Source organism: Schistocerca nitens, chromosome 3, assembly GCF_023898315.1.
Source record: "Schistocerca nitens isolate TAMUIC-IGC-003100 chromosome 3, iqSchNite1.1, whole genome shotgun sequence".
Classification (NCBI taxonomy): Eukaryota; Metazoa; Arthropoda; class Insecta; order Orthoptera; family Acrididae; genus Schistocerca; species Schistocerca nitens.
Genome location: NC_064616.1, coordinates 742,621,711 through 742,634,934, shown reverse-complemented (window position 1 = coordinate 742,634,934; position 13,224 = coordinate 742,621,711). Strand labels below are relative to the sequence as shown.

The 13,224-nt window shown below is 40.6% G+C and overlaps 1 protein-coding gene across 1 annotated transcript in view; it reads left to right on the top strand.

Moving 5' to 3' along the window:
• The window catches only part of LOC126248719 (E3 ubiquitin-protein ligase HUWE1-like), a 454,581-nt gene that overhangs the window by 197,511 nt on the left and 243,846 nt on the right, over positions 1 to 13,224 (top strand). Inside the window, exon 19 of the mRNA XM_049950025.1 lies at positions 11,292 to 11,517. Within this exon, the coding sequence (XP_049805982.1) occupies positions 11,292 to 11,517 (226 nt within the window). The remainder of the gene's footprint in view (positions 1 to 11,291; positions 11,518 to 13,224) is intronic.

Here is a 13,224-nt window from a genome sequence, read left to right as displayed (position 1 = left end):
ATTCCACATATCTTTTAATTCAGATATATTAGAAGGTCTTAAGGAACAACTACAGAAAATTTCATCTTTCTACTATAAATAGGCCCTGAGAAAATGTACCTTACACACAAAAAAAACTAAAGTTACGGGAAATTAGCTTCAGAGTTTTTACTTTACTACAAGCCTGCTCCATAGCTTGTATCATCAGAATCGTCCTGCAGCTTCCTCTTGATGGCTCTGCTATGCTGTCTAGCCATCTTTGAATATACTTTTATGGCATTATCTGAAGACCTGAGCCGTTCCTTGTCAAACAAAGCATAGCTGCGGCAGTTCGTAGTCCTACACAGAGCCCCAACTTCTGCAGAACTTTGCACTTAGTTATATTGCCCTGATTGAATGATGAAACAGCATCATAAACGCCAAAGTGAAGTTTTAGGTAGTCAAACACAGTTTTAGGTAGTCAATTCCATATCACATGGTTCACACACTCATTTGGATTTTGAGTCCGGCCATGAAGACATTTCTTTAGTAGACCAATATCTGTGAGGTCTCAGAATATTGGTTTTATTTCATCCATTATGGCAGGTGGCAGGTGATGAGGGTGATTGTATTGTTTCTTAGTTACCTTGCCTCTGTTGTACTTGCACCAACTATCGTCTCCTTTTGGACATAGCCCATGTTGGGGATTCTCATTGTTTGAAGCTGTATGAAAAAACAGAGCCCAGACTGCTCTTCTCATTAATTCTGCATCTGCTGTATACTGTCTTATTGCTAGACCATAGCACTTCTGAATATTCTCTACTGTAGCATCCGTCCGTCTATTTTTCCCATCTAAAGTTTTTCCATCGCTCAATTTCTTGCCTTTCATGCTAACCTTGAGCCGTCGAAGTCTTGATCCCATCCTTTTCTGAACATGGCCAACACACTCCAGTTTGGAAATTTTCACATCGTTACCATAGGGTCTCAGTTCCTCAATTTCTTTCAAAGCCTTTGACTCGCCATCTCCAAGATGATTTATGTATCTAATGTTGTACCATTTTACTGAGTGTTGATAAATACTTCTTACACCAGCAACTTCCATACCACCACTTGACCCATAGTAATTTGCCATGCACTCCTCTTCATGTTTAGTTTTCATTTTCTCCTTGCATCTGCAATGCTTGGAAAGTATTGCCACATCAACTACCTTACCAGTGTCCACATTTGTAGCTGTTACTACACCATTCAGAGATGTGTGGCCTCTCTTCTGCCAGCTTCCATCAAAAGCTATGGACAAGTCTCTGCTATTATTATTTTCAACAACTGCTTCCTCAACAGCATCTTTCATGTTTTCCTGTGCCACATCTTGTACAGCAGAGCCTATTGCAATTATGTGTGTGTTAAATTTTGAAGGTGGAGGAGGGAGGTTCATCACACCACACAACATGGCACCTGCAGCCCTGCCCTTTCCTATACACCGTAATCCATAAACCAGTCTAATGTTTATATCGTATAGTTTACCTGTATCTGCAGTAACATGTGAGGAATTGAAGAAAGTAACACTGTGTTTGCAATAACTGCACATCAACTCTAATTCACAAGCAAGTCGTACATGTAAGTTTGTTTTCAATGAAACACCACATTTTCCACATTGTTTGCAGCACACATTGTTCTCCAAAACGTCTGATAATAAAGAGACATTAATTACCTCATATTTTCTAGTCCCAGCATTTAGTTTCTTGTATTCTTCTTCAATTCCAGCTAGTTTTCTTCTTGAAGCACTTTCCGGTGTAGTGGCAGCAGCATCACACAATGTATCACTACCAGTGTTGAGGTTAGTCGCTACTGGGACATCAGATACTGATGAAGATGAATCAGACGAATTTTTAGTACACTTTACTTTCTTGCGCCAATGTACACGCTTTCTAAATACCTTCAGACTAGGTCTTGGCATGTTCAAGGAAAGAGAACTCAATGACTTCTCCACATACGACTTTCACAACAATGACATGGATGTACTCACAAAGGAAACAATACAAATGGTGCAGAATCTATTGTCAACTGTCTAGCAGTGTAGCCAACAGAAAAGCTAACACTCTTGTGCTCAATTATATCTCTGGCAAGGCTGTCTATATCAGGTATATTTCGCGTCTCGTATACAAGGTGCGGAACATTGTGTGTCGAAATTATTTTAAAAAATTATTTAAAATAGTTCTATTCACGTCCTCCAAATATTTTATACATGGTATTAAATGGGAGAGTCTAAATTTTTCGAAAATGTATTTACCCAAAAATCGATTTTTTCATCGAAAAACTCATTCCGTATACCCTTAAGTGTTTCTATGTGCCTTATTTATGCCCTCAAAGTTGGGCCTAAAATTTTTGTCTGCATAGTGTGTAGATGACATGTCAATAAAACCTCGGAAAACAGAAAATAGAAGTTCAGCAGGAAACTTCTTGTCAATGGAAAGAGAGGACGAAGCAAAGTTGGTTGTAAATGATCAGGATCTGAACACTTATGTAATAGTTTTTGCCCCAATGTGCATGACCTGTGTAATTTAGGTTTGGTAGTCTGATGTTAGACACCACCTGGAAATCTAAATGTGCAAACACATTCTTGTTTCCATTATAAAATAGTTACTGAAACCTGTAACTATAAGCTATACCATTGTTTTTGACATCAAAAGATTAGCTACATCCAGTTAAAATTTCAATTTAATATACACTGCTGGAGAAAAATGTAAAGCAGCCATGCATTAGTGTTGCTTTTTTTTTTTCCCCCCTCCAGTGTTACCAGACCGGGAATGGTATATAAGGGATGGGAACAGTGTCAGATATTGACTGATCACTGTGAAGGACACAGAGTTAATACATACTAATGTGAGACAGCTTTATCAGCACCTGACAGATTGAAAGGGGCATCATTGTGGGTCGTCATTTGATTGGCTGATATAATCATGCAGTATCCAGATTTGTGTGGCATTTGGATGTGACAGTGGCTCGGTGTTAGATTGCATGGAAACATGATGAGGGGCGTACTTGTCAAGGTTCAGGTCAACCTTGTCTGACCACCACACGGGTTGGATCATTGTATTGAGCACCAAGCACATTGTAACCCCTTCTACATTTGCAACTGACTTCAGAGAAAAAGTAATGGACACACTGGAACATTCTGTATCATCCCGCACCATTGGATGGAGACTAACAGCAGCTGGACCACAGAATTACTGTACAACACATAGGCTACCATTAAAACACCACCACAAATGGCTGTGTTTGGACTGGTTCCATGACCAGGTAACATGGACTGTTGATCAGTGGCATAGCATTGTGTTCCACAGTGAACTGTGGTTCTGCGCTACCCTGGATGACCAGGATCAGTGAGCATGGTGGTAACCTGGGGAGAGCTCCCATTCTCTCAATGTTTTGGGGAGATGCAGGGGTTTTATTCCTGGCATCACGGTGTGGGGAGCCATCGGGCATGACTTCAGGTCACAACTGGTAGTGACTGAGGGAACTGGAATGGCCAACTGTATGTCACAGACGTACTGTACCCTCATGTGTTACCTCTCATGTGACACGTTTGTGGCACCATTTTTCAACAGTACAGTGTTCATCCACATGTGGAATGTGTGTGTATGAACTGTCTGCATGTTTGATGCACTCCCATGGCCAGCAAGATCATTGGATCTGCCACTGATTGCATGTGTGGGGCCAGAAAATGGCTTTGACACCCTTGCTGACCGAGTCGGTACATGCATCCAGGCCAAAGGGGGTGCATCATCATACTGATATGTGGACTCTCACTGCCAAGTTCTTTGTAAATTTAACTTGATTTGGTAGTAACAGAAATAATTTCACATACCCTCTCAAACCATGAAGATTCATTTCATTTCCTTTTGTTCTCCCCTTTGGGGTGCTTCACTTTTGTCGGGCAGTGCGTATGGGGCATGACCTATTTCTGGAGATAATTAAAATTTTTAGTGTTTAATTAAATGATTATGTTAAATGTAATTCTTCATGTGTGTGAACCTCCACGTCATTCTGGACACTTCAACATAATGCAAAGAAACGAAAATTCATCATACTTACTGTTCTACAGATTCTATAATGTAAAATTTCCTTAAGCTCATGAATCTTGCGACTGACAGTAAGTGTGTTGCTTGACTTGTCATAATGTAATAAAATAAGCTTTTGGAAATCTGAATCACCCAAACATGTGTCATGCATAGCGTTAATTAGAAAGAAAGACTGTCAGAAATAAAAAAAAAATTTCATTGTAAAAACAGAATTGTCACTACTTTGACTCTTGTCGAAATGTTGAACTGTGGAGTTGGGATACTGTGATGTTAGCAAACGAGGGAAGCATGTTCTTCAACATATGACTATTACTCATGATGATGATGATGGTGACAATTCTAAACTATCATGTCATTTCAAAGAAATGGTATTTTGTGCTGTCTTCTTTGTGTGGTCTGTTGAAAGGCCTTATTTTCACTCATTTCATGGAATCCTTTTAGTATGGTATATATCTCTGGTGACATATTTTTAACCTTGAAAATTAAAAATGTCACCAGCATTCTAAAATGGTTCCATGAAATAAGTGAAAATGTTCGCTGAAGAAGGAATGTATTTAGAGAGGGACCACAAGGAATAGTGCTATTGATCAGGATAGAAAATTGAGTGCATCAAACATCCAGAGAGAGCAGTTAAAAAAAGTGTAAATTTAAGTAGACAAATTAAAACTTCAAAGTACTGGCAGAATTTTTTTATAGCCAGTAAATAGGTATGAATATAGAAATATTTTCAGTTTCAATAGCATTGGAGGCTTTTACAATTTAATTCCCACAGAAATGTACTTTTGTCACCGAGAAAATGAGTGGCAGAGATGAAAAGAGTGAATGACAGTTAACAGCATTCTTGTGTTGTAATATTTATGAAAATGAAGAATCACCTTAATGTGTTGAAAGGATAAAACTAGAAGCTACTTTTTTAAGAATGTACCCTATCTACACTACCTTGCTCTTAAAGACCTGAATGCAGAAATTATTGGAATGTTTCTTAGTATTTGGGTGCAAAGATTGGTGCAGAGGAAGAATGATTGATGGTATTAGTGATTAATGACCTTAACATCCAGAGGCAGCATCATTTTTCAAGACTGTTAATGGTGTGTTATTCCTACTGTCAGTCAACTGAACCTTTGGACCTGATTATTATTAACTGTCTCATAAAGAAGTAAATGGTTGCTATTGTGCAGAGGTCCATTTCATTCATCAAGAGAAAGATAGTAATGAAATATTTTACAGGCAACACATTATGCTATGAGTCAATAGATAACCTTGAACTGGAATGAAATTTTCACCCTGCAGTGGAGTGCGCACTGATATTAAACTTCATGGCAGATTATAACTGTGAGCCAGGTGGAGACTGAGACTCAGGATCTTCACCTTCCATGGAAAGTGATGTACCAACTGAGCTACCCAAGGTAGGAGACAAGGTACTGGCAGAAGTAAAGTCATGAGGACAGGTCGTAGGTCATGCTTGGGTAGCTTAGTCAGTAGAGCACTTGCCCACAATAGGCAAAGGTCCCGAGTTGAAGTCCAGGTCTGTCACAGTTTTAATCTGCCAGGAAGTTTCGGCATCTAACTGTTTCTCTGATTCTGTCTGGTGGTGCAGCATCAGTTGCAGTTGAAACCAATTTCTATAAAAAAGAATGGGAAGATATTACACATTTTAGCACATTGGACATGTTTGCTGTTTCTCATGTGTTCCTCTTGTGAAGGGACAAGTAAAAACAGGTTATGGTGAAGGTGTTTTGGGGGGGGGGGGGGGGTAGTTCGAGGCAGAGGAGTAGGGGAAAGAGATTCACATACATCAAACTTTGCTTGATTGTGTTGGCAGCTATTTTTCATCAGTTCAGTCAGTATTTGCAGCATCACGCAATTAAAGCAAAAACTTATATTAGGATATTATACTACAAGAAAAAAGCAGATTATCTTGCTGATTTTAATTTTTTATGATATGAAAGACAGTATTTAGAGTTATACATAAATTCCTTTGTGATCATGTTAATCCTGTGTCATTTGTTGATTAAACCAATAATAGATAAAACAATGCCTTCCTTGTTTTCAGGATGCTTTATTTAAACCAGTGAACCAGTTGGTGATTTTACATGCTGCTAAAAAGTGAAAACCTTATGTTTATGCTAGGCTGAATTACAGTTTCCAGTACAAGATAGCTTGGGCTTAATGAATATTTATTTGCCCTAGCAGGTTCCAAATTATGTTCTTGTCACTCCTTCAGTGTGAGTGAGTTCACTGTTATTTAGAGAAAACCTCTCATTTAAGGAAAAAATATTTAGATATACAGAGAAGCATTAAAAACATTTCAGCTGTACAGTAGATGGTTACACACTAATGACTGTGTGAAAGTTTGTCATCCCCATGCGGGTCTGGGGGTAAGAATAGGCCCGAGATATTCCTGCCTGTCGTAGGAGGCGACTAAGTGTTTCACACATTTTGGCCTTTATGTGGTGGTTTGACCTCCATTCTTCGAAATTTTCCTGAAGAGCAAGCCAATTGGGGAAGGGGGCTTACATGGTGCATAGTGTCCATCATGCATTGAGGTCTAAGCCCACTTTCTCATCGTCTCGTTTCAGTCCCACTCATTCTCCATCTCTTGGGTGAGGACACCTTCCTGAGTGCATTTTCCACCATCCACTATGCAGTGTTGCTTTCTGCGTTGACAATGACCATGGACTTCTTTGCACCTGATTATCCAGTGCTGTAGCCAGTCCGTTGAGGTGGGGCCACCATGTACCCTGTTGGTTGTAGCCCCCTGACCGCACAGGGATCATCCGGCTGATGCCTGTGCCGTTAATTCCCCTCATGTGCCAAGGGATAGATGCCTATCTCCCTGGGGCATCGGAACTCCCGGCAATGGTCATCCTGCCAGGTGGCCTTTGCTGTGGCTGGGTTGCACACGTGTGGAGGGCCCTTGGTCAGAGTGGGTGGCATCAAGGCAGATGACATGCGATGAAGCATAGTCATCATCTCTTGCTGGTGGTGAAACGCCAGCAGTCTCTAAGTGTTCACAAGCTCAATTCAACGCACATAAGTACAACCCCAAATCGTTACCCTCCCTGGCCACACCATGGGAGGAATGTCAGGCTAAGGATGGCAGCAGATCTTATTTGTTCCGGTACCTTGTATGTTCGAGGGCTGATGCGGAGTCTTTCATGATGATGAAGCCTCAGTTTTTTGTTCAGCATTTAGAGGAAAAGTTTGGGGAGGTTGAGGGATTGTCCAAAATGAGATCTGGGTCAGTCTTGAACAAAACCACATCCTCTGCCCAGTCACAGACGTAACTCCCTTGTGATAAGTTGGGGGCTGTTTCTGTAACCATCACACCCCATAAGAGCTTAAATATGGTCCAGGGTATCTTACTTCACAGGGAGCTTCTTTAGCAGCCTGATGATGAGCTGCATGCCAATTTAGAGCAGCAAGGTGTACATTTCGTCCGGCATCTCCACTGGGGTCCGAGGTCAGATGGTAATGTTGGCTATGCATTTGTCCACAGAGGCCGTATTGAACAGCATTCCTTGCCCGATGGCTGCAGTGTATTCACTGCAGGGCTGGTGGCCATATCTCGTGCACTTAAGTGTATATGTTCATGCCCTGAGGAATTGTTTCTTTTGTGTACTGACTCATTGAGCAGCCTGCAACTATTGACCAGTGCTACCCTTGCCATCCTTTGGTGATGTCCATCCAGGAGTCCATGTATGTCCTGGACTGGTCCCGTCTCCGTCATTCAGTTGGCATCTCAGGCAATGAACTTGTAGACAGGCTGGTGTAACAGGCTAGACAGAAACTGCTTCTGGAGATGGGTATCTCTGAACCTGACCTGCTTTCTGTCTTACGCTGCAGGGTTTTTTGGCTTTGGGAGATGGAATGGCATAACAGTACTGACAACAAACTGTGTGTCATTAAGGAGAATGCAAATGTGTGGAAGTGTTCCATGCGGGCCTTTCACAGGGAGTTAGTTGTCCTCTGCCAGCTCCGCATTGGCCACGCGTGGGTGACCCACGTTACCTCCTGCGCCGTGAAGACCCACCTCAGTGTCAGTGCGGTGCCTGGTTGACAGTGGCCCACATTGTGGTGCACTGTCCCACTTTGACTGCCCAGTGATGAAATTTTGGGTTTCCAGACTCGTTGCCACTCATTTTATCTGACAACGCCTCATTGGCTGATTTAGTTTTACGTTTCGTTCGTGAGGGTGGGTTTTATCTTTTGATCAAAGTTTTAGTGCATTTCCTTTGTCCCTCTGTGTCCTCCACCCTAGTGCTTTTATGGTGGAGGTTTTATTGTGTTACAGAGTGGCTGTCTTTTCCTTTTTATTCTTATGGTCGGCCAGCCACTTTAATCTGCTTTCTTGTTTTACTCTCTTCTGTTTCTAGTGCCTCTGTGTTGTTTTCTTGTCCTCTTTTGTTCCTTTTAGTGCTTGTTGCCTTTCCTTCATTCTTATGGTTTTTCCTTACTTTCCATTTTGTGTTATATGTCTCGTCTGTTTTATTCTCACACTTGTTGCATAGTTTTATTAGGAACAAGGGACCGATAACCTCATAGTTTGGTCTCTTCTCCCCTCGTTTAAACCAACCAACCAACCAATCAAGCTGTGTCAAAGTGGTGACCAGAGTTCAGTTCAAGCCACTAGTGATAGTTTCCCTGGAGAATATTTCCACTGGTTAAAGGGATATGTTTGGTATATTTGCAGTTGTCCCTCACAGACAAGATATAAGTTGATCCTGATTTATGTCTGTTGAGTCAACCAATGCATCACCATTAGCTTTCAAACTGTGTCAAAGGAGTTTGATGAACAGTCAGTAGGTACAGTGGTAGTTATCTGACCTCAGAGGGCGCATGACCTTCAGCCTTTTCAGTTTATCTGTGATACCATTAGAAAATTTAAGTGAATCTAAAGTACTGCTCCAGTGGAGTGTGGATTGTTGAGTGGCTGTCAAATGGTAGGGGCTCAGTTTGGCTCTTTTTTTCAAAACTCTTGTTCACTCCAATTTTCAGTATCCACTATTATCAGGATGAAAGGTGCTACTTCACGCTACTCGGGAAATACACCAATGTCATCTATCTGAGTGAATTGTACATTCATATTCATTTTATTCGTGACAGTGTGTAGGACAGTACTACAAACTGTGAACTTCCATTTTGCAATAGTTTGTTCGTCCTGCAGTCCTTAGTTCAGGATTCTGATGTATGAGTGGTAACATGAAAGCTTTGTGGTAGACCCACCATTTATTTTTCATTTGAAAATGACTTCAGCTAGCTTTATCCTTCAGAACAGCCATCAAACAATTTTTTCAACATTATTTCTGCTAGTGGTATACCTTTCTCATCCCTTGCATGCAAAAAAACTTTGCCACAAAATCATTGGTCTCATAACTGATTCTTTATTTGTTGCATCAACTCAGTCATTTTGAGGAGAGATGCTAATGGAAGACTTACAATGTATGCTACAGTTAATCAAGCAGTACTTTTTTCCAAAATGTTGAGTTCTCATTGTGTTGGAACAGTTACTCTAGAGTGTCACCTTGAACAGATGATTTTGAATGCATCTGCAACTTAAGATGGAAATGTTCTCGATGCCACTTCACAGTGATTTTTCAAAGAGGTGTGAGTACCAGGCATATCAATTCATCTTCTATGGGGGAAGGAAATCTATCAGTTTTTCATAACAGATTGTCTTTTGCAGCTTCAGAGGAAACTTCATCTTTAAAGTTTTCTTCCTTAAGTGGAACTCCCGGTGAAAAACTCAATTTTGTTTCCTGTAAGCATTCTGTTCATGAAGTTAAGCATGCAGTCTTTGAATTTTGGAAGTATCTTTTATATGAGACATAGTGTGAAGGTATGAGATTCACAAGAACAAGATTCCTCACTTAAGAGTAGCTTTGCGCAACAATGTGAACTGCAGACACACACATTCTAAGCTTCCTCATTGTTGTGACTGACAGCTCCCTTTATTCAGTGGTGTCTGCACTGGCTTGATATCTCAGCTGAAGTTAGACCTGAGTGAGAACCTCCCAAGGCTGATTTAACCCCATTTTGAAACCATCTGTAGTTCTGACTCTTAAGAATTTAATATAACAATGTAGAAAATATTTCACAAGAATTGTCATCTTATCATTATAATTAAAAATTAACTTCTGAAAATATTTTTACTGCCCATGTCCCTTCTGCAGTGCTGTCTCAAGACGTTAAATTGTTGGCAGGGTATAAGCAGTACCCACAGGAAAAAAATTTTACACTTTTTTATGTAAGGGAGCTACATTGAGACCAAAGACACATTGTGTAGATGGTTTCTTACCATACTGAGCTAGAAGTCAAAGTAAACAATAAAGATAGTATGAAATCAAGATCTAATTTATGTATTTATAACTCAATAAAACTTCAGTTCAATTTCAGTGTAATCATTTTCATTAATTAGCAATTGGTGCTGTTCCGCAAGAAATATAGTGAATTATGTTGTGATGCTAAGATATCAAAGCAAAATGTACAGACAAGACATTAACCCTCGAGTGGGTGTGCCTGTTTATGAAGTGTGCCAACCAGAAACAACATTGTCTTGTACCATTCCACTGTTGTTTGACGATTGTGAGTCCGCACCTATTCATTTGTTATTGCTTCAGCTAACACTGTGAGTTAGGAGAGAAAAAAATTTATGATCCCTGCTAGAAAATGACTCAGATACTGAGCTGGGAGTGCAATCCCACATTGATGCAGTTGTCTAAGGGAGAATTAGCAATCAAGTAAGTGGTTGGCTGGGATGTGATACAACTGCACTGTTTAATGCTTAGGGTGGGTCATTACTGTGGGGTAACACTTGTATGCAACAACAGAGTGATATAATGAATGTTCATTTTAAAACTGTTTAGTGAAACAGTGATTTAGCTTAAGTAACAACTTTATTTTATCGTAATTTGATTAAACTGTGATTTTGCTCAGACCTGTTTACCTTGGTAACGCAAAGACTGCTATTCTTTACATGTGTACAAAGTAAGCTGTGCACCTGCTCATGTTATTAAAAACAGCACACATGCTCCAGGAAGAGTAAGACAAAAATGCAGAACATTTAGATTGATAAAAACAATATAAATTTGAATTTAGATACTGCCTCCTAAAAAGACAGTTTCAATGATCACCTTTAAAATTAAATATGTGTTACAAAAAACACAAGTGAGAACATAAGATTTAGCTCTGTTAATCAGATTATTGATTAACATGAAAATCTAATTTCTCTGCTTTAATCTTGTAATTTCACAGGTCATTCAGGAAAGCTCTTACAGATAATGACAAATTGCCCATCAAGACTGCATTTGAAAATCCTTTGTTACCTGAGGGGACTGGTGAATTCCTTGATGCGTGGCTTCTACTTTTGGAAAAGATGGTGAATACAAAGTGTATCCTTGACTCCCCATACTCCCACATATACAAAGGTCCTGCAGATGAGGGATTTGATCCAGCCAAATTTCTGTTTGAAGTTCAAAAGGTAAGTGGGAAGCATAATCAGAGAAATTTGCTGTATTAATAAATGCCTACGTAAAAGTAAAGGGTAAGATATTCCCCCCGTCTCTCTCTCTCTCTCTCTCTCTCTCTCTCTCTCTCTCTCTCTCTCTCTCTCTGTGTGTGTGTGTGTGTGTGTGTGTGTGTGTGTGTGTGTGTGTGTGTGTGTGTGTGTGTGTTGTACACATTACCTCGTTGGCTGTGGGGAAACTGCCAAAGCACCACATGCAGGCTGGCCAGCCCCTTTGAGATCCAGCCTATGAATACCAATAAACCCCACATTCAGGTGGAGTAAGCCACAGTGGCAAAGTAATTCATACTCCCATTTCACCTCCGCTGCTTCTCATATCCCAATCTAACATTTCTTCAGCAGAAATTTAATGGCCACCATCACCACATGGCCATACTCTTGTCAATTAATGGCTACTTTCTCTGCAGTTGTCACAGCAATTCAGGAGATTTGGTTCTGCAAAACCCAATTCCCTACTACTAAAGATTACAAATCACATTAATGCTGAGAGGGCATTTTACACATTCATTTGATCTGACCTTCCTGTGAGCAGATGCCACTCACCATTGCATTAGAAGCTGTGGTTGGTTGTGTTTACCTATCAGTTATGGTAACAGTATGTAACATCTGCCTATTTCGAGACAGATCTATACTGTATCATGAGCTGGTGAAACTATTACAACAGTTGCCTTCACTTCTTCCTCTTGGGGGTCTCCAGTGTCTACAATTCTCTGTGGGGCAGCCAAACTCTTTCTGGCAGGTACTGTGTAATAGAGCAATTAACTTCAGAACTGGTTTGTCTGTCTCCTTAACACTGGATCTGGTAACACAGTTCAGCATGGACCATGGGATATTCTCAGCCAAAGATATTACAGTCCACCACCTGAGCATCCCACCCTTACTTCTGTGGCCCATCCATGGCAATCGCCGCAACCGCAACTACTTTCCTATCACACTCTCGTATTCGATCCATTGACCAGTGGGACATGCATCACACTGCCCACTGACAGAAACCCAAATGGCAAGCTTTCACCTCCAGAGCCATTTCAGAAACCATTAAAGAGGAGGATATAGAATGATTGGTCCAATATGTTATGTTGAAACAACTGTACACACTATGATAGCACCAATACACTGTTCTTTAGCCTCCTCCTGACTGACACCATTGCTGTAATAGTCTGGAGAAATAGCTGAGCTATCAGATTGTGTCGTGGGCAAATCAACACAAGTGCCATCCCTCTACAGAACATTTAATAGCATGCAAAAGGCTTCCAGTGAAGGCACGGTTTTTCATGAATAAAAAAAAGCAGGACTGTCGGGAACAATATGTACCGTATATGAGAGCCCACACCATTGTCTAAAGTATGGACTTCACTCAGACACATCTGTGGCCACCCACCACCCACAGTGGTTCCTGGCATCCTGTGCATTGCAATAACTATATTGATTCTGTGGTCTTTGCTTAATGTTTTGCAGTACACCTTGCAAAAGTATCTGCATGCAGTAACTACCATTCTGCTTTCCTGACCCAGAAACACACAGTGGATGGAAACTCCTTGTGTGTCAGTGCACAAGGCTTTGAAACATACAATGTTTCATTTAGTGAAAAGGAGTTCTGCAGTGATGTAGCAGTCAGTTGAGACACAGCCTGTGGACCTAACAGTATCCACAATTAAATGCTTA